The 24,863-nt window shown below is 48.2% G+C and overlaps 1 protein-coding gene across 1 annotated transcript; it reads right to left on the reverse strand.

The window, feature by feature from the left end:
* Positions 1-21,494: 21,494 nt before the first annotated feature.
* On the reverse strand, positions 21,495-24,540 carry LOC100481167 (40S ribosomal protein S12-like). Its single transcript, XM_034649051.1, has 2 exons — positions 24,421-24,540; positions 21,495-21,971 (listed from the first exon to the last, which is right to left on the reverse strand). The coding sequence occupies exons 1-2, from the start codon at positions 24,538-24,540 to the stop codon at positions 21,495-21,497; spliced, it is 597 nt and encodes a 198-aa protein (XP_034504942.1).
* Between the last annotated feature and the right edge of the window lie 323 nt (positions 24,541-24,863).

The raw sequence follows: 24,863 nt of genomic DNA on the forward strand, positions 1-24,863 counted from the left end.
GGCCAGTGAAGACCCGATTTTGGCTGAGTCCACGTTCAGCGGGGAGGCTCTCATGACAGAAGGTGCCAGATAATGGGGACACTTTACACCGGGTTGACAGTGCTATCTTGATCCCATCAACACTGTCAATGTATAAGCAGAGACTAAAAAGACAGAAGCAGTGCCTTAGAAAGAATGATCTGGGGAGGTGAGGAGGCATAGAATGGACTGAAAGAGGCCGCGGCCGTCTCCTCCACCAAGTGGAGAGGGCCCAGCATTTCTTCATCCAGGGATTCCGTATGAAGAGTAGAAAACAAATGCATAAAAGGCACAAAAGGAAAGGCAGTAAAAGAGGCCAGGTGGTGGGGCCAGGCCGCCAGAGAGCTGAGCCCTGGCTCTGCCATTTACTGGCTGCATGTCCTTAGGTAAGTAACTTACCCTCCCTGAGCCTCAGTTTTTTTCTCAGGTGTCACACCTACCCCTCAAGGATTACAAGAGCAATCATATGAAAAGCATTCCTCTTGGCCCCGAGTGCTTTTTGTGCCCTCAGCACAAGGCATGGAGTAGAAAATACAGGGACATAATCAGAAAGCACTTAGCACCCTGCCTGGTACAAAGCTCTCATTTGCTTTCCATCCACTCATTCCTTCACTCAACAAGTATTTATTGGCATCAACACTCTTTAAGGCTTTAGGACCATGGTTATGAATAAAACAGTATCCCTTCTCTCATGGGGCCTAAAAGTTGGGGCTCAATAGAGTAAATATTAGCTAATACTCTCGTTATGGTTATTATACATTCCATCCACTTCACAGTTTGCTCAGACCCAGCCCTGCCAGCATTGAAATGGTATTTAGTATGATAGCATATTGGTCTAATACTTTTTTTGGATTTATTTATTTATTTGAGAGAGCGAGAGAATGCGTGCACACCCACTCGAGCACACAGAGGCAGAGGGAGAAGCAGGCTCCCCCCTGGGCAGGGAACAGGACCTGGGGCTCCATCCCAGGACCCTGGGATCACGATCTGAGCAGAAGGCAGATGCTTCACCGACCGAGCCACCCAGGCACCTCTGGTTTAATAATTTTGAAGATTTATTTGTTGGGGGGGAGGGGCAGAGGGAGGAAGAGGGAGAGAGAAACTTAAGCAGACTCCCCACTGAGCGTGGAGCCTAATTCGGGGCTTAATCTCACAGCCTTAAGATACAACCTGAGCAGAAACCAAGAGTCAGACGCTTAACAGACTACGCCACCCAGGTGCCCCTCGGTCTAATACTTTCGTGTTGCAACACATGAATTATATCTGTATTGGTCCATAGTTCGCATTGAATTATACAACTTGTTGAACACAAAGGGATTGGAGTTGTTATTTTTATCCACTAGGGTTCTCTCACTATAGGAAAGGTGTTTCTTATGCCCATTTTCCCAGTGAGATAACTGAGGCCCAAAGAGTAAAATGGACATTCTCATGTCGCTGGTACTGATATGTTCTCATACTTTACTACTGGGGCAAAGGTTTCATGAAGTATGTAGCTTCTATAAAAATGACAACTCACATCTCATGCTCATAGGAGAACAAAGACCAAAATCTGTATGGAAAGCCGGTTAGTCTTCTCTTCACGTAAGCTGTTATCTGTAGTCTGATTTATAAAGAGCATTTCTAATTACTGAAAAAAGAATGCACTTTTCAGTGGGTGCGCTTCCCTGTGATGGCAAAACAGTTGCCATAGATATTCATTACCATAGCTTGTGGCCTATGATTTGACCTACAGCTTTAGATGTAAAATATCCATTTCAGTATAATTGGGAGAGTTCCTTCTCTAATTTGCCCACTGGACATAAATGGAGCATTCATGGAAAGAAAATTATTTCTTGATATCCTTTTGATTCAATAAAACCACTGATACTTTGTGTTTGCCACTTAGATTGCACAGGTACGTCTGGAACATTCATTTTTCAAAATTGTGTGTATTGCCCTTCCACATCTCATACAGTCGATAAGAAAATTGCATGAGCAAAAGGACGGGACAGAGTCAGGCAGCCCAGCATTGTCCAAGCAGAGGCTACTCGAATGTGAGATCCGAAAGGGACCGTGATGTTTGTCTAGTCGGTCCACCTCAAACTTGACCTTTCCTTTCGCATGTGAAATTTCAAGCCCGTGAAAGACTGTCAGAGGCAAAACATAGGTTCTGACTAGAACGGTGGCAATAGTAATGGTGTTTTCCAACCTTGCTCCTTCTATTTAGGATTTCAGAGGGAACAAGGGTTTCTAGGTTTCAGGCACGTTGTGCCTCAAGATTGCAAAGGACACGTAGTTACGTGTGGTAGTGTATGCTGCATTTTACATTCATTCTCTACCTTGTTTGGAAAAACAGACAAGCTATCTGGTGGCACCCCCCCCCGCCCCGGCGCAGGGCTCCAAGAATCTGAAGGGTGCCCTCCCCGGCTCCGGCCCTGAACATCATGAAACCTTGTCTCCCCTGCCACCCCACCCCCTCGCCCCACCTTGAGGATCAGGAAACCCAGCCACAAAACCAAGGCCCAGTTAGAAAGGGACAGAATGTTTTAAGCGACATGAGAAAGTCCTTAATGAAATGCCAATTGAGCCCTACAGGTAGTGAGACTTGCACTTTAAACCTGAAAATTCAGATGGAATTCCTCTTCTTTTTTCTTCTCCTCCTCTTCTTTTTCTTCTTCTTCTTCCATTGCACCATCATCCCTGCCTTTATGTGGAGAGACAATGTGCATTTTTAAGAAGACTCAGCAGGGAGTAGGCATTTTTATTCCAAAGAGATACCACAGATAAAAAGAGCTGAAGAGAGTCAGGGTCAGCCATAGTTTGACATTTGTCATTTTCTAACCACTGATGGGTGATGTCTACAGAACTGTTGCTATAACAATAATGAATTCAAATGAGCAAGGAAACTAGAAACCTGCACAGACATTCTGAGCGTGTAGCTGAATCCAGGCTGCACACACAGCACAGGAAGGGGGGTGGCTTTTCCTATTTCCCTCCCTGCTCACGCTCACATAACATGCTTCTCTTACCCAGTCTGACTTTGGATAATAAGAACCAACATTTTCTTAATTCTCAGAGTACCCAGGTCCGTATTCCAGCATGCAGGCTTGGCGGGGGGAAGGGGGAGGGTGCACAAAAGTGGGCAGAACCCAGGAAGGGTCTTATGCCCACTCACATCTACCACCTCCAAGAGAACCCTGTCTTTCTTCCCTTGACTTCTCAGGGTCAAGGGAAGGAGGCAGCTAAAAAAGAAGTATCAAGAAAATCTTGTAGGGGTGCCTGGCTGGCTCAGTTGGTGGAGCCTGTGACTCTTGATCTCGGGGTCATGAGTTCAAGCCCCACATTGGGCACAGACTTTACATTTGAAAAAAAAATTGGGGCACCTGGATGGCTCAGTCAGGCAAGCATTGGACTCTTGATTTCAGCTCAAGTCTTGCTCTCAGGGTCGTGCATTTAAGACCCGCATTGGACTCCGTGCTGGGAGTGGAGCCTACTTAAAAAAAAAAAGTTAGGGGCACCTGGGTGGCTCAGTCGTTAAGCGTCTGCCTTTGGCTCAGGGCGTGATCCCAGAGTCCTGGGAGAGCCCCGCATCAGGCTCCTCCGCTGGGAGCCTGCTTCTTCTTCTCCCACTCCCCCTGCTTGTGTTCCCTCTCTCACTGCCTATCTCTCTGTCAAATAAGTAAAGAAAATCTTTTAAAAAATAAGATAAATAAAAATAAAAAATAAAAAAAGTTTAAAAAAGAGAAAAACTTCTTTTTTTAAAAAAAATGTTTTATTTATTTTTTTAAAGATTTTATTTATTTATTTGACAGAGACAGAGACAGCCAGTGAGAGAGGGAACACAAGCAGGGAGAGTGGGAGAGGAAGAAGCAGGCTCCGAGCGGAGGAGCCTGATGTGGGACTCGATCCCAGGACTCTGGGATCACGCCCTGAGCCGAAGGCAGACGCTTAACGACTGAGCCACCCAAGCGCCCCAAAAAAGAGAAAAACTTCTTTTTCTAAAATCAGAAGTCAAATTTCTGATTTTAAATAATCAAATTTAATTTCTATGACTCCTAATTTTATTTCCTTTAAAGTATGGATTCATATTAATTTGTCTACCTTTAATAAATGTATACAAATGATACGATCTTGAAAATTTGCTTGAAAATTTTAGTCAATATTTAAGGTACTATGAGTCAAGGAATTCAAGGTTGTACAATTACCACCTGTACTTAGGTCCAAAAAATCTTCATCACCACAAAAAGAAACTCTATACCCATTAAGCAATAACTCCCCACTTACTCCTCCCAGCAGCCCCTCCCAACCTCTAAGCTACTTCCAGTCTCTACAAATTTGGCTATTTTGGACATTTAATACAAGTGGAATCATACAATATTGGTCCCTGTGTGGCTCATTTCACGTAGCAGCATGCCTTTGAGGGCCATCCATGTTGTAGCATGCATCAGTACTTCATCCCTTTTTATGGCTGAATAATATTCCATCGTATGGACACATGCATTTTATTTATCCATTTATTGCTTGGTGGACATTTGCGTCGTTTCCATTTTTCGCATGCCCAGGAATTTATCCTAAGGCAGTAACCAGGGAGGTGCCTAAATCATTAGTTATAAGGATATTCGCTGCGTGTGTATATACTATAATTTGTTAATCCATTCATCCTCTGATGGACATTCAGGCTTTTCCCACCTGTTGGCTGTGTGAATAACGCTGCATACTCAAAGCACCGGTTTCCGATTCTTTAGGGTATTGACATACTATTGTTTTTTTAAGATTTATTCATTTGTTTTAGAGAGAAACACCTCACACGCACACAAGTGGGAGGGGCAGAGGGAGAGGGAGAGAGAATCTCAAGCAGACTCCGTGGTGAGTGCAGAGCCTGACGCAAGGATCAATCTCATGACCCTGAGATCGATCACCACCTGAGCCGAAACCCAGAATCAGACGCTTAACAGACTGTGCCACCCAGGCACCCCTTGACATACTACTTTTTATCACGGATCGTGGCTGGGTATTGTTAAGAGAAGGTTCTATCCTGTTGCCTTTTGTGGGGCAGTAGCTGAGTAGTCTGTCTCTGGCATTGCTTGGAGAATGGCATGGGGAGAAGCCACTGGGCTGTGAATCAGAGTCCTCTGACTGAGTCCTACCTTTGCCACTATTCTTGACTCCCATTTTCTGATCTGTGCGATTGGGGCTCTGGAGTTCCTTCCAGCTCTGACACTTGATTTTTGCCCTAGAAAAGATGTGACCCTCAAGAAACTTAAAATTTTATTAAAAAATTTTTTTATTAAATAAACTCTACCCCCCAACGTGGGACTTGAACTCATGACCCCAAGATCAAGAGTCATGGGCTCTACTGACTGAGCCAGCCAGGTGCCCCGAAACTTACAATTTTAGTGGAAACACAAGACATATCCCCCAAGAGAAAACTCATGACCCACAGCAGCATGTGTGAAACACCGATGATTCTTCTCGCAGGTGTTTGGAGAAAGTTTTTCTTTGAGCCTACTTTCCCCATTCAACAGCCTTTTCAAGGATGTTTCAATTTCTTGCTACAACAGCTGCAGCCACTGCCAGTCATTTAAGCCTCTTGGGTTCTGCTCAGTTGGGGTATTAGCCACAGGGACCAAGGGCAGCAATGAAAACAGCAATGTTATAAAGGTGGAGGCACTGAATTGTCAGCCATGCCCAAAGCCGGCTGCGCAAAGCTAGAACTTCACTAGGAAATGAGGAGCAGCTGGCCATGGTGTCCTGGCCCCCCTTCACCCCTCCCCCACCCCGCCCCCGACCTGGGGAAGGGCTGCTTCCCTAAGCAGGAGGAAAAGCAGCAAAAACTCCAACCCTACTCCCCCCACCCGTGGAGAAACCCTGTGCCACCACCTGCCTCACAGCCTCTCGGTTCGTTCTGTGAAGAAACACAGCTACAAACCGCACCACACCGTCTCCATTCACTGCCACATCCCTTCTTCGAATTCCATTTTAAATGTTACTTGACAATTGGGTAAAATCATGTTTCAAAGAATGCACTGGACAACATGCAGCAGGGACCCATTAAAATACTGCTTTGGTATATACAAAAATATACTCATTTTCACAGATTTAAATACTTCTCAGCTCTCTGCAAAGGACTGCACGACAGATGGTTTCAAAGCGAGTCACATTTACAAACAGCAGACAAAAATATTATTTAGCAGATTCTCTAAGAGTTCTTCTGAGCTGTTCAGAATCAATCTTTTCCCCAGGGCTCTTTAATTTCTAATTTGTGGAGGGCCAACAAAAAAGTCTCTCTCCTTCCTAGCAACCTCGCTGTGTGCATTTCTTGAGTTTGTAGAAGAACCGAAAGCAGTTCTAGAGCTATGAAAGTTATTCTAGAAACTACTACCTTGGCCTGAAAAATATGAATTATTAGCCCATCACAAACACTAAGCCAAAAATAGGGAGGGGTGGGGGGGAGAGAAAGGACCAAGAGGAGAATGAACTGCTGGAGGAATTGTCACAGGAGTTATGAGTCATGTCCATGGCCATCTAGTGAATTATGCATCTTCAATTAAAGGCATCAACACAAGGACCACCTCCTGGACGGCTTTGCTTTGAAAGTGTTGAAAAAGGTCACGTGTCAAGCACCTATTATGAACAGGGAATAAGCCACGGAGCGGGCCTGTCAGCCAGGAGCATGCATTGTCAGCAGGGACCGCGCCACTAACTCACAAGGCAGGCAGCGTGTGTTAGCTCCAGATAGCTGGTGGTCCTCATGTTCAGTGGAGGGGTGAGGTCACCGGGCCTTCCGGGGGTGGGTCCAGGCGAGGGGAGATAGCCACAGCAAAGATCTCAAAGGCGTAGGAGGGCCTGTTAGAGAAATGGAATGCCTTGAACAAAGGTCTAGAGGATGAGGATTCAGAGACGGGCAGAGAGGAGAGTGGGGGACGGTCAGCTTGGGGAAGAGTGGAAACGGAGGGAGGGGAGAGCCAGTAAGCCACTCTATGCGGTTGGCAGCTCCGAGGCCTGTCTGGCTGGATGGAAAGGATGTGTGGCTACGTAAGTGTGACCCACCGGGGTATGCTCTCTTACCGTCCCCATGAAGACTACCTTCTCACTCTTCCTGCTAGCCTTACCCTGAAAACCACCAGGATTTACAGCGTCTCTAACACGTATTGACAAGGAAAGGAAAAAGCCCGAGAAGAGCCACAGTATAGCTTGCCTGGGTTCTGATTAATAGCACAATTGTGGCTTGGCTGAGTAATGCCATCCTGCAAGAAGTTAGTGCATTTTCATCTTTTACAGTGAAATTTTCCTGTTTATTCCTCCCACTCATGTTCTAGAATTTTATTTATAACACTTTTTGGCCTGCTCTTTAAAGTGTGTGTGCGTGCCTCTGTGTGTGAGAGACTGACTGAGAAGCTAAAGTACTCTTATTGGGCTTTGAGCTTCTGGAAAGCAGGCCTCACATACATTCCAAGTATTATAATTATGATCCGTTCTGCATAAGGAAAAGCAAGATAGACGGTGGCCCTCTGTTCTGGCGGCACCATCTTGCACCGCCGCCTCCTGGGCTAATATTCATCCAGCCTCGGCTTCCCATGTGGTCCCAGCAAGGCCACCCACCTGTCGCCCAGGGCCCTGGGGCCCTCTGGGAGTCTGACTCACTCACGGTGCTAGGAGGGGCTTCAGAGAGTCACCAGGGCCAGTCCCCTGCTGTCAGGCAGGTCCAGGACCAGGCCACCCACCCAGGCGGATGGCCGAAGAGGTCAAGAGAACGGCCACTGGCCCAGCCAGGCACCTGGCACAGAGCTGAAGCGGCCCGGCAGCACGGAGTGCTTGCCCAGATGCACCAGGGAGGGCATCGGGAGGAGGGGGCCTCCTCACCCTCGTTTGTGGCCTGGTGGCAGTGGCAGCAGGCTGCGGAGGGACTGGAGAAGCCGGCCTGGCCCACGTGGAGGCCAAAGTGAGCCTGGGCATCTCTCCCGGGACTGGGCTGCCTTTTTCAGCCCCAGCTCGAGCCTGGACAGCCACCTGCCCTTTCACTGGGATGAGGCTCAGAGAAGGGAGGTCCCTTCCTCTTGCAGCTCAGGGTTGGGGGCTCTTCCTCTGGCCCACAGGGAGAGGAAGAGCAGCTCAGCTCTCTGCCTGAAGCTGGATGGACACAGCTGGGGTCTGTCCTCTGCTGTCCCCTGGTCTGGCTTAACTCATTCATTGCTAGAGAGCATTATGATGCAGCACAAAAGGATCCTAGATTTGGAACTGGGTCAGCTTGTGTTTGTACCTTCTGCCACTTGGTTCACATGTGATCTTGGGAAAATTATTTTGTCTTTCCAGGCTTGTTTCCTCATCTGGAAAATGGGAATAAAAATAGCGTCTTCCTCAAAGAGTGGTTGTGAAGATTAAAAGTATCTTTTTTAAAAAAGGTTTTTTAAACTTACTTATTTTAGAGACAGACAGCAGGAGCTGGAGGGGCAGAGGGAGAGGGAGAAAGAGAAACTCAAGCAGACTCCGTGCTGAGTGCAGAGCCCGCTGCAGGGCTCCATCTCATGCCCCTGAGATCATGACCTGAGCTGAAAGCAAGAGTCGGACGCTCACCTGCTTGCACCACCCAGGGGCCCCAAGATTAAAAGTATCTTGAACACAAAATACAGATGACATGTATTAGCATCCTTCAATTTTGGGGAGGGGGGAGATTTATTTTTTTTTAAGTAAACTCTCCCCCTGAACACGGGGCTCGAACTCACAGCCCCTGAGGCCATGAGTCCCATGCTCCACCAACTGAGCCAGCTGGGAGCCCCAGCTCCCTTCCTTTTTTACCTTGAAGTGTCATACCAACTTTCAAAAATCCATTTCACAACATGGGAAGGATTGATCTCATTTTCTCAATTGTTCTAAATGCTGCTTTCAGTATGTGTAGCACCGCCCAGTATTTTCACCAGTATTTTGCTATAGGGAGATGTGGCTCTGATGCCGTGGTTTATATAGAGTAGGATCTCACCTGTCCGTTCAAAACTTTTTATTCCTTCGGTGGGTTGTTGTTGTTTTGTTTTGTTTGATTTCTTCTGTGTCCTCTTGAGATTTGTTTTTCACCATCCTGCAAAACCCCAGGCTGGACCCAGGCCCCTGGGTAAGTTTTCATCACTGCTAAGCGGAAGGAATGAATGCCTTCTTGTTTCTGCAGACAGATGCTTCTGAAGGAATAAAAGACAGATAGTACGAAATAACATATGTAAAGTGCCCCGCGTAGACTAGGGCTTTGATAATGAGCAGCTGCTGTTATGATTATTATTACTTCTATTCTTATTCTAAAGCAGGAAACGATAGGGGAAGGACCCTCAAGAGGAAAGCTTTATCATTCCTATCCCGGCCAGAATGCAGAGTTCCAAATGGATGTACCTCAAAGGCCTATTCAGTCATCTCAGCAAGATATTGAAATATCCCCATCTAAAGTCAATGAAGTCCCCACAGTTGTCAACTTGATCCTCGAGCCTGAGACCAGAGAGAAAGAGGAGGCTGGCCAGCCTAAAGTTCCTTTTAAAGGCTCCAGACAAAAGGTTAATAAGGAAGTGGAGAGGCCCTTCCTGGAGGGACACAAAGGCAGGGCCCTCCCCTCAAGGAACTTAGACTCTCCCCTTGGCTCACTTCTCTCCCTATTATACCCACTTGTATGTTGTTTTGTAAGTGTCCTTAAATCTTTTCTGAAGAGAGTCACTTGGAGATCACTAATTAGGCCTGTAAACCTGTCGGGGACAAGGGCCCCTGGCTTTTACTTCTTTTGTTCCCTGTCGCTCTCACGGCGACTACAACAGTCCTCAACACAGGGCATAGCTTCTATCGAAGTAGCGGACTGTCTGACCTTGGGGACCTGGTCAACAGGCTAGTTAGAAGCCTCTGCTTAAGTTGTGTTAAGTGGCATTCACTGGTGACTGTGGCTGGCTGGCTGGCTGGCTGGTGGGCTGGTTGGCTCAGACAGAGCAAAATGAACCACGGAGTACAAGCATGCCAAGGGCAGTTCAGTGGAGAGAGCCAGGCTGTGAGCAGATGGGGGTGGGGGAGGTGGCTGGGGGGTTGCTCAGTCATCTCTTGCAGTAGACTGGAGATAATTACCTCTACAACACGTGCCCAGATTACCTTCTGTGGCATTGAGTCTTTGACAGCAAAATGCCTGTTAAAAGTGATAGAAGCCAAAGGGAGGGGGCAGGAGGTGGGGGGGAGGGGAGCGCGTGCAAGAGCCGATACTTTAAAAGCCTGACCTTTTCAGATGGGTTTAAGACCTAACCACCTGCTCTCTTCTGCGTGCTCCTACCACCGCCACCACAGTAAAAGCACTCACTCTGCAGGATTTCGTGTGACATCTGCTTCTGGCGGCTAAGGGTCCGTCAACCGTGTTAGCCCAAGCGCAACGTGCTGGTTCACACTGGAAATTCAGGGCCACCTTTCTGTCTTGGGGTGGAGGAGAGCTCACCTGGGGTCGGGAAGGATTCCCAGTGGAAGCCCTGAGATGCCATGGGATTTAGAGACTGGCGGCTTCTCTCAGGGGCCGGGGAACAAGGCTCCTCAGGCCCGCGGGGGAAAACCACAGATTTCATCCCCGTGGTTCCCGAAGGGGGGATTGTAGAAGCTACAGGAGGCAGATTTCCACTCTATATAAGGAAGAGCTTTCTAACCCGCCAGAGCTGTTAAAATCTAAATGGGCTGTCTGCTAAGGTAATGAGCTCTCCATGTGGGTGAGTGTTTAAGTTTCTGATTTTGTCTTCCTAACCACATATCCTGCTTCTTTGCCCAAATTTGCAAAACCAAAGCCCTCACCGCCCATGATTCAAAGTGACTAAACATGAGACCTTGGCATCCCCACCTCCGTGGCTGTTGGGTCCGCTGCCAGTCCTGGCCCAGAGGACGGGGATTTCTTCCCCTAGAAACCGAAGTGGGGGGTCTCCTAAGCCGGTGTCCCGGAGGAGGCGTGGCTCAGACCGAGCACGTCCTGGGCTGAGCTAGGATGTTCCTGCTTTGACCCTGGGGGAGCTGGGCACTCCAGGTGTGGGGCCTTCCTTCTGATGTTGGACTTTCTGGGTGCCAGGCGGGCCCTCCGGGGCTGGGCCGGCCCGGCCAGGCACAGCTGTAGTATCCCACCTGTTAGGCCCCTCTCTGAGGCAAGTCCATTCTTCGGCCCCAAGGAAGAGCTGCCACCAAGCAAGCTTGGCAAGTAAATACAAGACATTTATAAACTCCAAACCATTTTTCACTAGCTTGCCGGTCCCCTAAAGGTACTCTAAGAGTAAAAGACGTGAAATTAGCATTCTTGACCTTTGACCCTACACAAATCATCATTCCCTGAAAGAGTGGCTATTCACACAGCAGAATTCAGCCACTCGGGCCAGGTAGGCTCAATCTGGAGATGTGGGCTTTGAGAGGCAGGTTTGGAGCGCTATCTCAAGCGCCATCAAGTTGTAAGTGTATTCGGCCATTAAATGAATATTTATTTTAAAGAAAACAGTTGAGATTTTTGAGTGCTATTTTCAATAATAATACTTCACACTTGGGAGGGAGTATCCATCTCCATTTACAACTTACAAAGAATTTTCAAGAACCTGGACTTATTAAAATGAAAGAAGCAAAGACTCAGCCCACCACTGGAACATATGTGCTCCATGAATGTGAAGATCTCCACTGAAAACTCACTGAGGCCCCTTGATTGTTTATATCCTCTCTTGCTGGCTCAGGACCCACTTCAATGTACTTCCATGAGTGGGTACAAAGACCCTGGGGGTCCCCTACCGGCCACCACCCACCTCTCCTTTGGCCGCTGAGGACATCAAGAGCTTGCTTTCCATGAGATCGCCTGAGAGTAGCCGGGCTCAGGCAGCAGTCCAGGACTGAGCCCTTTGCAAGGGGAGCTGGGAGGGACCCCACCCACCTCTACTCGAGCCCCAGATGCGAATGGGCAAGGAGAGGGGACAGAAGTGGAACAACTGTCTTGGGGCAAAGCTGGAAACAGAGTCAAAGACGAGAATCAGGGGAGACTCTACTGAGGAAGTTCTTGCCCACGTGGGTGCAGACAGGGTGTCGGAGTGTGAGGCGCCGCCATTGGGTGGGGGCCTGTTGGGTGTTACTTGTTTCTAGGTGCTTTCTTATGTTATCTTCTCTCATCCTCCCAACAGTCCCCTGAGGTGGATGTTACTGTCCCCTGAGGTGGATGTTTCTGTCCCCTGAGGTGGATGTTACTGTCCCCTGAGGTGGATTTCTGTCCCCTGAGGTGGATGTTACTGTCCCCTAGTACACGGACAGACGAAGAGACGGGCCCTGAGAGGCACAGGCACCTGCCTGAGGTCACGCAGCCACTTGCTTTCCAGACCCTCCTGTTCTTGGGGCTGCCCCCAGCACCACCTGACAGGGAAGAAGGGGCAGAAGGATGACAGGAAATGCTTTCCCTTCCGGAGTGTCTGTGGTTTCCACACACGACACTGAGCCAGGGACGGTCTGGAGCTGCTCTGCTCCCCCAGTACCTGTCGGCCTCTTCCCGCGTTGACCGCCTGCCCCCAGATTCCCCAAGAACACACAACCTTTAGTGTGCTCGGCTCCCCCCACCCCTCCCCCATCTTGGACAAGCTGGAGCTCTTATCCTAGAATTCAACCCTCCCCGGAAGCAGGAATCTATGTGCTAATGTGTTAATCCTTCTATTCAAAAGGTCGCTACTTCCCTACTGTGGGGACCAGCCGCGGTCTATAACCCGCCCCATACAGTATTTCTGTCCTGGGGTGAGCCTTGTTCCAGCCTAATTATAGCACAAAGGGGAGTTTAGACCCACTCATGCAGTTGTTTAAATTTACTGGGAGCAAACAGGGCTAGGGGATTTGGAAGGTAGCAATAGGGTCCCGACTTCCAAAATACTGGAGATCACAAGATGGCCAGGGCGCTCAGGGAAAGTAAGAAGACACAGGAGAGTCGTGCCTGTGTGGCGTAGCCACAAAAGATCCCCTTAAGGGGCAGGAGAGTGTGGGCAAATTACCCTACCCCCTAGCTGGGGCCATGACTGGCCTTCTGGAGGAATGCGGCCCTCCCTCTGGTGTGCCATGGGAGTCTTTAAAAAGGTTGCCTCCATTGTGGGAACCTTTCCTTCCTGTGTGGGAAAGAACTGGGCTCGGGTTTCAACCAGGCCATTCTGAGAAGGCCTGGGAGAAAGAAGGCCCAGAAAAAAGGGAATGGTGGGAACAGGCAAGCAAGCCTTTCGTAGTGATGGGAGGCACTGAGGAGAGGCAATGGTGACCTCCCTCACTCTCTGGCTGGGGCTTCCAAGTGACACAGGCCAGGTATGGTGTCGGGCACTTGCCCCTACTTTGCTGAACAGACGAAACAGAGGAGACTATCTGGGAGAGGATAAGCACATGGCATTCTGCCCCCGTCCTGCCTCTCCTCAGCTGCAGTGCTGTGGCGGTGGGGGGTGGGGGAGGACGAGGAGGCAGTGGCCCTAGTCCCTGGACCTGGAAAGCTTCTGAAAGGACCAGTGGTTGAGGGGAAGGAGCCCTGGACTGGGAGCCAAGAAGCAGGGATCCCATCTCTTTCAGTCCCTGGCCCTCTGCTAGGGAACTTCACAGCTCCGCTATTCCAGAACTTACCTCCTGAAGACAGTTTTTAGAAGTTAAACAACAGGACAGGACATGAAACTAGACCACACAGAGGACTCTTCCCCCCAGTTAGTCCAACCTGGGAGCGCCATGGTGGTCAGCCACGCCGCGGCGAGCAGCCTCACCCCCACTGACGCACAGGCGTCAGGCCACAGATGACCAGCCCTGGCTGCTCCTGAGGGTCCCTGGGGGCCGCTGAGGAACACAAGTCTACTGTTGCCCTGTAAGGACCTTCTGACTAACAAGAGACTAGTGCCTTTGAAATCTTAACTCTGAAGGGGCCTGGCTGGCTGAGTCGGTAGAGCGTTGGACTCTTGATCTTGGGGTCCTGGGTTTGAGCCCCATGTTGGGTGTAGAGATTACCTTAAATAAGGGGGGGTCCTGGGGCGCCTGGGTGGCTCAGTCGGTTAAATGTCTGCCTTCTACTCCGGTCATGATACCGGGGTCCTGGGATCAAGCCCCATGTCCGGCTCTCTGCTCAGCAAGGGGTCTGTTTCTCCCTCTCCCTCTGCCTGCTGCTCCCCTGCTTGTGCTCTCTCACTGTCAAATAAAGAAATAAAATCTTTAAAAAAAAAAAGGGCATCAGTGGCCGTAATAATCTTGAGACTGGGGATAATGAAGTTTTCCATTTTTCCTTATTTTTCCAACTTTTTCAGGAAAGTGTCTGTGTCAATTTTTTAAAAAACTGCTTTGCTCAAAGAAAGCTGGCCAGAGGCCGTGCTCTATGTGGCAAGGTGACTGGGGCCTTGACCGGGCTGACCTTTGATTTGGAATTGTACCAGTCCGATATGCTAACCACCAGCCACATGTAGCGAGTTCAACGTAGATTCATTGAAGTTAGGAAAAATGTAAAATTCAGCTCCTGCATTGCACTCGCCACATTGCAGGGGCCCTACCTTTCCTTCTCCCTCAGAGAGCTCATCTGTGTTTACAGGACAGCACAAATATAAAATATTTCCAGCGTCTTAGAAAGTTCTACTGGAGAGTGCTGCCTTGGAACATCTATGGAAATGGGTTTGAAAGTCAAAGTAATATCAAATGTGCGCTAACAACACACTGGCCTTCCTACAGAGATCAAATGTCTTTAAAGCATCTACTTAAGGGACGCCCGACTGGCTCAGTCCGTGGAGCATATGTCTCTTGATCTCGGGGTGGTGAGTTCGAGCCCCATGTTGGGTGTGGAGATTACTTAAAAATAAAATCTTAAAAAAAAAAATAAAGCACTTGGAATCCTTTGCTTATAGTAATGGATTGTTCCCCTTTATTTTCTTGTATTTATTCAAAGAGGTGAACTCAACCTCTTTGGGGGACACTCTGTTAGTTGTTACCTTTACTGTATGATTGAACATAGTAAAACTGTAATTCCTGGATGCATGCTCTTACTGCTTTTCAGATAGTAGCTGGCCTTGGCACATCCTTCTCGATCCCAGCTTTTGCTCTTATTCTAGAAGACAGTCCATTCCAGAGGCTGCTATTTTGCGGGATGGGTGAGATCTCCTGAGAGATCTTGTAATGCTTGATAGGATTCCAAAGCTAACCGTTGCCCCCACACCTTACTCAAAGAAAACCAGGCCTTACCATGGGGGTGGAGGCAGGGGGCAGAGAGGCAGTGGACTGGAAGGGTGGGACGTGGGGAGAAGACCAGGCAACAGTGACATTTGACTATTATCCAAATGTTTCTAGAAAAAGAAAAAAAAATCCTCCTTCTATGGAGATCAGGAGCCCCCAAATATCCTAGTCTTTCCTTCTGACCCCCCCAACTAAGAAAAACACCCATACAGGATGGACGCTTGCTCTGGTCTCACCCATCAAAAACTCCTCCTCCTCGGGGTAGCTTAACTGTCAGTAGCTGGGCTAGGCTACTCTGGCCAGGCACTGTGCCAGGCACCAGGGACTCAGAAATGACCAAAACTCAGTCCTTGCCGTCAAAGAGATCACGCTTGAGCAGGGGACACAGACTTCCAAGCAGTGTATTGCAATCCAGTATGCTAGGTGCTATATACAGACACCTACAGGGTGCTGGGGGAGCAGAGAAAAGGGAATGCTGCACTTGGCATTCCAAAATGAGAGAAGGTTCCTGGAGGAGATGCCTTGAGGACTCGATAAAAAATGAGTAGAAGGGGGCACCCGGGTGGTGCAGTCAGTTAAGCGTCTGACTCTGGGCTTCAGCTCAGGTCTCGATCTTAGGGTCGTGGGACGGAGCCCTGCATCAGGCTCCAAGCTCAGCGTGGAGTCCGTTTGAGACTCTTTCTCCATCTCTATCTGCCCCTCTCCCACTCACCTGTGCTCTCTCCCTCTCTCTCCCTCTAAAATAAATAAATAAATCCTTAAAAAAACCAGATGAATAGAAGTTCACTAGCCAAGAAGAGGTGAGAGGTTGGTGTTCAAGGGAGAAGCATGGAGCCATCTATCATCTGGCCTCGGGGGGGTGGGGAGCAAAGACTGAAACCCTAAGGCTCCAGCATAGGGCAGAGGGGGGTAGCAGTGGGGGGACACCTGGCTGATGGGGTTGGCATGATGGGCCGCAGAGGACCCTATGTGGAGTTTGGACTTGATCCTGATGACAATGAGAACCTACTGAAAGACATACTGGCAAGAATGGACTAGAGGGGAGTAAGTCTGGACTGAAAAAGCCGGTGGAGTGTCAGGCTCTGGTTCTACTCCCAAGACACTTACTGGAATCACTCACTCAAGGTCACTCAGCTTCCAACCCAGCTCTGTCTGTCTCCACAGTACATTCCGTTGTCTCCGAGCATGTACCTCAGAAAATAGCCTAGGAATTAGCCAATAGGCTCATTTCCATTTATTTAATTGATTTAACTGGTTTATATAAATGACACAAGGTGCCAGGCACAGAAATATAAAGAAGAATAAAGCATGGCCACTGCCCTTGGATCTCTTGCTTTTTAAATAATCCAGAGGGGCAGCTGGGTGGCTCAGCCAGTTAAGCATCTGACTCTTGATTTCAGCTGTGGTCATGATCTCTGTATTGTGAGATCGAGCAGGCATTGGGCATGGAGCCTGCTCAAGATTCTCTCTCCCCCTTTCTGCGCCTCCCCCCTCCACACGCACTCTCTCTAAAAAAAGAAAACACATTACTTAAATAATCTAGAAATATATCAGAGGGTTTGACTGTAATTTAAACAGAAGTGAACGTGACACTCCTCTAAGACCTCTAAACATGTTTAGAATTATAACGACTCGGGGGTGCCTGGGTAGCGCAGTCGTTAGGCATCTGCCTTCTGCTGAGTGTGTGATCCTGGCGTTACGGGATCGAGCCCCACATCAGGCTCCTCTGCTAGGAGCCTGCTTCTTCCTCTCCCACTCCCCCTGCTTGTGTTCTCTTTCTCGCTGGCTGTTTCTATCTCTATCAACTAAATAAATAAAATCTTTAAAAAAATTATAACGACTTCTAACAGTAACTTTGGTAATATAAACACCTTTAGGTATTTAGATTTTCTGATTTGCCCAGAGAAGTGAGCACATAACCAGAAATCCAAGTTAGCCAGTTCCTTCTATGGCCTTGGGCATATTCCTGCCTCTAAACAATGAGGACAGATCTGACAGCGCTTCTATATCTGACAAGGCTATGCTAGAAAGTTTACTATCGAGTCCCATTAACTATTTCCATATACACTCATATACGCAAGACATTTCGCCTTTATGTTCTTTTTTTCTTTAACACAAAAAATTCCCCTTACTCTATTTCTCAGGAGGATTTGGTTCTCTTTCCCCCTATGATTTCCAGAACATTTCAAAACTCTTCAAATGAAAATATGCGAGTCATGACTTGTGGGTAGCAAGTTAGGACTTGTGGGGACAGTTCGGGGGAGGGCAAACTCCAAGATCTGCCAGCAATTGTTTTCTCTCTTGATTCGAACGAAGGAAAAGATCATGTTATTTATACAGCATAAGGTTCCAGATTTTCAGGAATGAAATCCGAGCCCAGCATGTCAACATATTGGTCTGGTCTGTCTTGGAATGTACAGTAGATGGAGTTCTTTGTGCTGGGAAACATTAGGAAGGTCAATATTCTTTTCTGATTTTTTTTCTTTTAAGAAAAGAGCTCATTCTCACACTCCAAAGTGGTGGTATTAGATATCATCCAGATAATACGCTCAATGGTCGTGCGGACTTGAGTTTCAAACATAAAGCCCCAGGGCCAACAGCTTTGATGGATCCAGTTACATGTTCTTTACTTTACAGATAATGTTTTTCCACAAATACTCCCAGCCTGGGAGGAGATACATAAGTGAACAATCCAATGAAATAAAAATAATAGTGACGTTAATAATAGTGAGTCCCAAATGGCAAAGAACCCAGACAGACACCGACCTGGGCTTCCTGATCAGGGGAACCTGCTAGAAGCACGTAGGGCAGAGGCCTCGGGGGTGGCGGAAGGAGCGCTGGGCCGGGGATCACAGGACAGGACTTCAAGTGAAAAGAGTTTCAGATGAGCTCTGCAACATCGTATAATCACTTACCCTCGATGGCTTTCAGTTTTCTCATCTTCAAAAGAAAGGGGTTGGCCTGGACCTAGAGGAAAGGGCCCCCGGAGCCCAGGACAGCTAGAGGCCTGCCCCCTGGTTCTGCCACTGGCCAGTGTGGAACCCTGGACAGACAGTCTCTGAGCCTCAGTTCCCCTCCCCACCCCCCGTAAAATCAAGGACAATAATACTTTCCTGACTGAGGTACGCTGAGAATTAAAGGGATCGTGTTTTTAAAGCGTCTGGCACATAGTAGGCAGCACTCTGGAAACCCGAGTCCCTTCCAGGCTTCCCCCTAGAAGTCCCTTCCAGCGCTAAAACACCCCGGCCCCCATCCAGTTCCTTTGTCTCCAAAATCCAGTCCGCGGCTTAGCCACAGCCCTCCTTCCCAATCACTGCAGGGGCACACACACCTGAATTGCTGCTTTCAGTTTTCCAAATTCCCACTAAAACTTGCTGCCCGCGAAGTTTTTGCCCCGATTGGGCATCTCCTGATGTGCGTCGCCGCGCTTTCTTGCTTCCCGGACCCCGCTTGCACTGCCCTCCCCCCCAGGCGCTGGCCAAGCGCCGCGGAGGGCGGCCGTGGGACGCCCGGGGGACCGAGCTCGGCCTCGCATTTCCGCCGCTCCAGGTGTTTCGGGGCAGGCCCGCGATGCAGCGAGCGGTTCCCACGTCGCCCGGGCGCAGTCCCGGCCCATCTTCCGGGCGCTGGCCTTGGGATTAGCAGAGCCCCAAAATAGGGTCCCTTGGGGGGTTTGTTTGTTGGCGGTTTGACTGACGTGGCCTGGGGAGAGGGCTGCTGCCTGGTGGTCTTTCTTTGGGAAGGGAACTCCTTGTTCGGAATTCCAAGGAGGCTTCAGATACATATTTATAAAAGTAACATATAATTTACATATATTTATAACAGTATTATAACCACATTAGAGAACCTTTGAAAAGCAGAGCAAAAGAAAAACCCTTCCCCATTTATAATTACAACTCCCAAACGCAGAGGCTGGTAGTATTTTGCTGTGTGTTAGTTCCGTTGTGTTCTTTGAGTCCTTTCCCAAAGCTTTCATTCCGTTAGTTAGTTCTATATTCACACACAAGCGCACACACACACACTCACGCTTTTTTGTACCTTGCTTTTCACACAGTAAACTTTTCTAGGTAGATGCTTTGGAGTCCTTATTATTTTAGTAACTGCGAACTACACCTAGGGGATCCAGTAGGATGTACGTTACAATTTTGTTGTTGTTGGCCCTTTCGGTGGTCTCCAATGTTCTTCTGTTGTAACTCACACTACCAGGAATGTGTATTAGCATAACGTCTTTTCACCCAAATTTCTTTTTTTATTTACTTATTTGTCAGAGAGAGAGCGCACAAGCCAGGGGTTGGCAGGCAGAGGGAGAAGCAGGCTCCCTGCTGAGCAAGGAACCCAATGCGGGGCTTGATCCCAGGACACTGGGATCATGACCTGAGCTGAAGGCAAACACTTAACTGACTGAGCCACCCAGGGGCCCCTTCACCCAAATTTCTTACCATTTCCTTAAAGTCACCTCCTAGAAATTGAAATATAGGATTAATGAGTATAAACATGTTCATGGTTCCATCACTCTTGCCCGGATGTGTTCGAAGGGATTGAACCAATATATGTTCTTACCTGCGGCGGGGGAGCATTCTCTCAGCGGGCTATCACCTTTGTAAAAATGTTGGTGGTTTTGTTCTTCCACGGTTACTATGCTGTGATTTACAGCGAGAGCACCTTTATCCCCCTTGAGTTTGATTACTAGTTTTGTCTGTTTTTTAAGCAAGCCTTTTGAAGTGAGTGGGATTTGAATGAAGAAGGATGGCTTAGTGAATAAAGCCTGGGAGTTTGTCCCGTCCTCATGTTCAGGGAGACCTGGTGAGTGGAAGAAATGGATGAAAGTGCTTCATGGGGAGGAAGGGACGGGGCAGTGGGGGGATGAGCTTAGGAGGGAAAAATGGCAGGGCCAACCCCCTCGATGTGGCCCAAGTTGCAGGTGTGAGAAAGATGGATTTAGAAGCAACAGTCTGGACCAGGTAAAAGCAGAAGAGCCTGGGCTCCAGGCATGGAATCAGCTTCAAGGATTTGGTGAAGGGATGGAAGAGAAATGAATTTTGGATTACAGAAACGACAGAGTCTATCGGGTACAATGAGGAGGGAATCTTGCACTCTCTCATTTATTGAGTACTTTCTCTGTGCCCACGGTTTGGAGGCTATCTCAATGAATAATAACCCAAGGCCGGGGATGTGTATTACAAGTGGCAGAAAGGAGGATTCGAAACCTTGCCTTCCTACTTCAAACCTAGGGCCTTCAGGATCAAGACCAAGATTTGGACAAAGGACAGAAGAGAAACAGCATTTATCCAGGCTACGAAAGCCTGGGGTCAGGCCTGGGTGGAGAAAGACCAATGATCGAGAGACATGCTTTCCTCTCTCCTAGATCCATCAAAGAATGTGTTTCCTGCTCAGTTTCAAGCACTGCCTCTTTCTCTCCCAATTAAAGGAGAAACTGTGTGGGCTTAGAGGGTTTATACTAGACAAAGCAGAGTTAAGTTTTCTTTCTTCGCTTTGCTTTTTTTTTTTTTAGAAATTGCATTTTATTATTTTTTTTAAAGCAAGCTCTCCACCCAGTGTGGGGCTTGAACTCACGATCCTGAGATCAAGAGTCACATGTTCCACCGCCTGAACCAGCCAGGTGCCCCCAGAGTTCAGTTTTCAAAGTCACTTGTTTCCTAGCCCCTTATTTCAACTTCTCCTTATTTTGCTAGAAAATGCCGTTGGGTTTGAAACATGGATTGTGTTGGACTGATCATCAGTTCAGATGTGTTCTTACTTCCCCACTTTCTATTCGGCATATTTTCTTCTAAAGCGTGGTTACATAGCACACATCACATGGAGATCTGAGGTGAGCCACGGAACCGGGGAAATGTCTTAGTGTGGCTGGTTTCCAGGCCTGGGTTTCCAGAGCCCTCAGTGCTTAGCGAGGAAGGAAACCCAGCTGGCCCATTGTCTTCTGAGACCAACAAACTTTTGTATAAAACAACAGAAATAACAGGTAATTATTTTGATCTTCATATTCATGTTTTCTCTCTCTCTTTTTTAAAAAGATTTTATTTTTTAAAGTAATCTCTGCACCCAAAGTGGGGCTCGAACTCAGCCCTGAGATCGAGAGTCAAACCCTCCACTGACCGAGCCAGCTTGGTGGCCCTACCTCCACCCCCCCTTATCTATATTATATAAATATCAAAGAGATAGTAATATTTATATTATATAAATATAAGAGACAGAGAAATAATGGAAGGAAATATTCCAAAATGTTAGCATCAACATGGTATGTGGCTGGATGGTGGTAATATAGCAAATTTTAGATTTTTTTCCTTTGAGGAACAAGAGCCAACTTTTTAATTTGTTCGTTTCTCGCATTTGAAGTACTCCTCCATGACATCCTTGGCCTGAGACTCTTTGCCGTCGTCCTTCACTATAGCACAGCTGCAAGCCAGCACTTTGCCGGGGGGCTCTCCCCCTGTGTCCGTTCTGCAGAGCACTCCTCTCTCCCCTCGTTTCTTGTTGTCATCAACCTTAATTAGGTTGATTTGGTGTTCGGCACAAAGGGCCTCCACCAACTGGACATACACAGGCTCGTCACAGTTGGATGCAAACACACAAAGATGGGCTTGGCCTTGTCGAAGGCTCTGGCAGCTTTTGCGAATTCCCGGTAGTGGGCCATCCTGCGTGAGGGCGGGCTTCCGCACCTCTTGTAAAGCAGTATTAACGTCCAGGACACCTCCGGCAGCAGGGCCTTCCTCGGGGCCAGGGCTGGAGCTGAGTCTTGAATGCACTCGAGCCTCTGCAAAGAGCTGGCTATTTATTATACTTCCCTGTGTTTTCCAAAAATGTCCACAACAAGGATGATTTGCGTTGATATTTGGAAAAACAGGAAAACAGTAAGTTATTTATTTATTTTTAAAGGATTTTATTCATTTACTTGAGAGAAGGAGTGCAAGCTAGAGAGAGCACGAGGTGGGGGGAGGGGCAGAGGGAGAGGGAGAAGCAGATTCCCCGCTGAGCAGAGAGCCCCAGGTGGGGATCAAACCGGGGACCCTGGGATCATGACCTGAGCCAAAGGCAGACACTTAACTAACTGACTGAGCCCTCCAGGCACCCTGCAAGGTTTTTTTTTTTTTTTGCAATTTTCAACATGTTTCACTTTATCAATAAAAAGATTAATAGTAAAAATAAATTTACAGACTACTGTGTCTTTAATTTTGAGCAAAAGTTTCAAGAACTTTCTATATTAACCTTAGGATATAACCCTTTTATTTGCATGATTTATTTCTAGTCTTCTAGAGTTGTCTATTATCTTGATACCCAAAATATGAGAAAACTTTTTACATCCATTTTCTAATTTAATGTACCCAAGAATGTTAATATGCCATATCATGACTATCTTGAAAATATACTTTGAAGTCAGTCATTTCCCTACACCTGTCATGACCTTATTCCAAGCAGTTGTAACCTCTCACCTGGACCACCTTCACAACCCCGAACGCGTCTCCTGCTAAAACTAGCTCAACTCCCCTGAGTCCTCATCTCCTCGGGAACTTTCCTTGGTGGTGGTGGTTGTTTTTCATTTAAATGGCATTAGACCAAAATTCTGCTTAAAGGATTTTTTTTAACAGTAAGAGCTGTTTATTTAAAATGCGGTTTATTAAGGACCATCTAAGGGATCCATCACCTAGCCTATTTTTATTTACCTAGCATCTGTTTTATTTACCTGGTGTATTTTTATTTAGCATTTAAAATGTGCTGGCCTGGAGCTAGGCACTGGAGGCACGAGACTCGTAGGGAAAGGCGTAACTGTTTCATGGAGCGCCTGTTACTTAGGTGCATTTTTTATTTATTTATTTTTTAAAATATTTTATTTATTTATTTATTTGACAGAGAGACCATTAATGGGGGGAGGGACAGGGAGAGGGAGAATCGGACCCCCCACTGAGCCCCATCCCAGGGCTCAATCCCAGGACCCAGAGATCATGACCTGAGCCAAAGGCAGATGCTTAATCGAAGAGCCACCCAGGTGCACTACCAGGTACATTTTTTAAAAAGTAATCTCCATGCCCAACATGGGGCTCGAACTCACGACCCCCATATCTAGAGTCATAGGTCATACCAACCGAGCCAGCCAGGCGCCCCTACCGGGTACCTTTTTGATGCTTACTCATTTCATCCTCCAACAATCCTGGGAGGTAGGCTTTCACTACTACTAGCGATACAGATGCCCACACCGAGGCTCCCAGAGACCGCGTGCCATGGCTAAGACCACGCAGTAAGTTAGTGGAAATTCTGGGCCCGGAAGGCAGGTCCGCTTACTTCAAAGCTTGTGCTAATTATATACCATTTTTTCTCCCATAATATATACACTCATACAGTATGATTCCTGGCCTTTTAAACCTTACAGTCTAGTTGATCGTAAGATAAACACATATAGCAATACCCAGCAGTCGCTGGGTATGGACACTCATCACCGAAGTCCCTTGTGTATTCCAGCTGGAAATTACACCTCTTTGAGTGTCTGGGGAGGCTGCGCGGGGCTGTAATGAATTTGGCTTTGATTGACCCCAAACTGGCCTCGGAAGTTTTTATGCTCTGACCATGGCCGGAACCACCGTTGCTGTCCCAGATCACCAAATTGCAAATGGAGGTTTTATTCCAGTCTGCCTTTAACAATTAAGGCAGGGCTTCTCCGACTTGAATGCACATACCAATCACCTGGAGATCTTATTAAAATGCAGATTTTGAATGAGAAGTCGGGGGGTGGGGGCTGGGAGTCTGCATTTTTTATTCCCCCCCTTTTTAATAGCGAGACTTTTTCGTTCCTTTGTTTTGTTTTTGCAGTACTTTTTTAGTTTTATTTATTTATTTTTAAAGTAAGCTCGATGCCCAGTGTGGGGCTTGAACTCAACACCCCTAGATCAAGAGTCTCATGCTCTACCGGACGGAGCCAGCCAGGCGCTCCTGGGAGTCCTCATTTCTAATAAGTTCCCAGGTGAGGCTGATAATGCTAGTTTGAGGGTTGGGGAGCAGACGCTAACTGTAGTTAAATGGACTAACCCAGACCCTGACTTCCATCCTGTCTCTGAGCCCCAGACAGAAAGCTCAGCTGCTCTTCCTCTCCCTGTGGGCCAGAGGAAGAGCCCCCAACCCTGAGCTGCAAGAGGAAGGGACCTCCCTTCTCTGAGCCTCATCCCAGTGAAGGCAGGTGGCTGTCCAGGCTCGAGCTGGGGCTGAAAAAGGCAGCCCAGTGCCGGGAGAGATGTCCAGGCTCACTTCAGCCTCCACGTGGGCCAGGCCGGCTTCTCCAGTCCCTCCGCAGCCTGCTGCCACTGCCACCAGGCCACAAACGAGGGCGAGGAGGCCCCCTCCTCCCGGATGCCGTCCCTGGTGCATCTGGGCAAGCACTCCGTGCTGCCGGGCCGCTTCAGCTCTGTGCCAGGTGCCTGGCTTTGCCGGTGGCCGTTCTCTTGACCTCTTCGGCCACCCGCCTGGGTGGGTGGCCTGGTCCTGGACCTGCCTGACAGCAGGGGACTGGCCCTGGTGACTCTCTGAAGCCCCTCCTAGCACCGTGAGTGAGTCAGACTCCCAGAGGGCCCCAGGGCCCTGGGCGACAGGTGGGTGGCCTTGCTGGGACCACATGGGAAGCCGAGGCTGGATGAATATTAGCCCAGGAGGCGGCGGTGCAAGGTGGTGCCGCCAGAACAGAGGGCCACCGT

The sequence above is a fragment of the Ailuropoda melanoleuca genome, chromosome X, assembly GCF_002007445.2.
Source record: "Ailuropoda melanoleuca isolate Jingjing chromosome X, ASM200744v2, whole genome shotgun sequence".
NCBI lineage: Eukaryota > Metazoa > Chordata > Mammalia > Carnivora > Ursidae > Ailuropoda > Ailuropoda melanoleuca.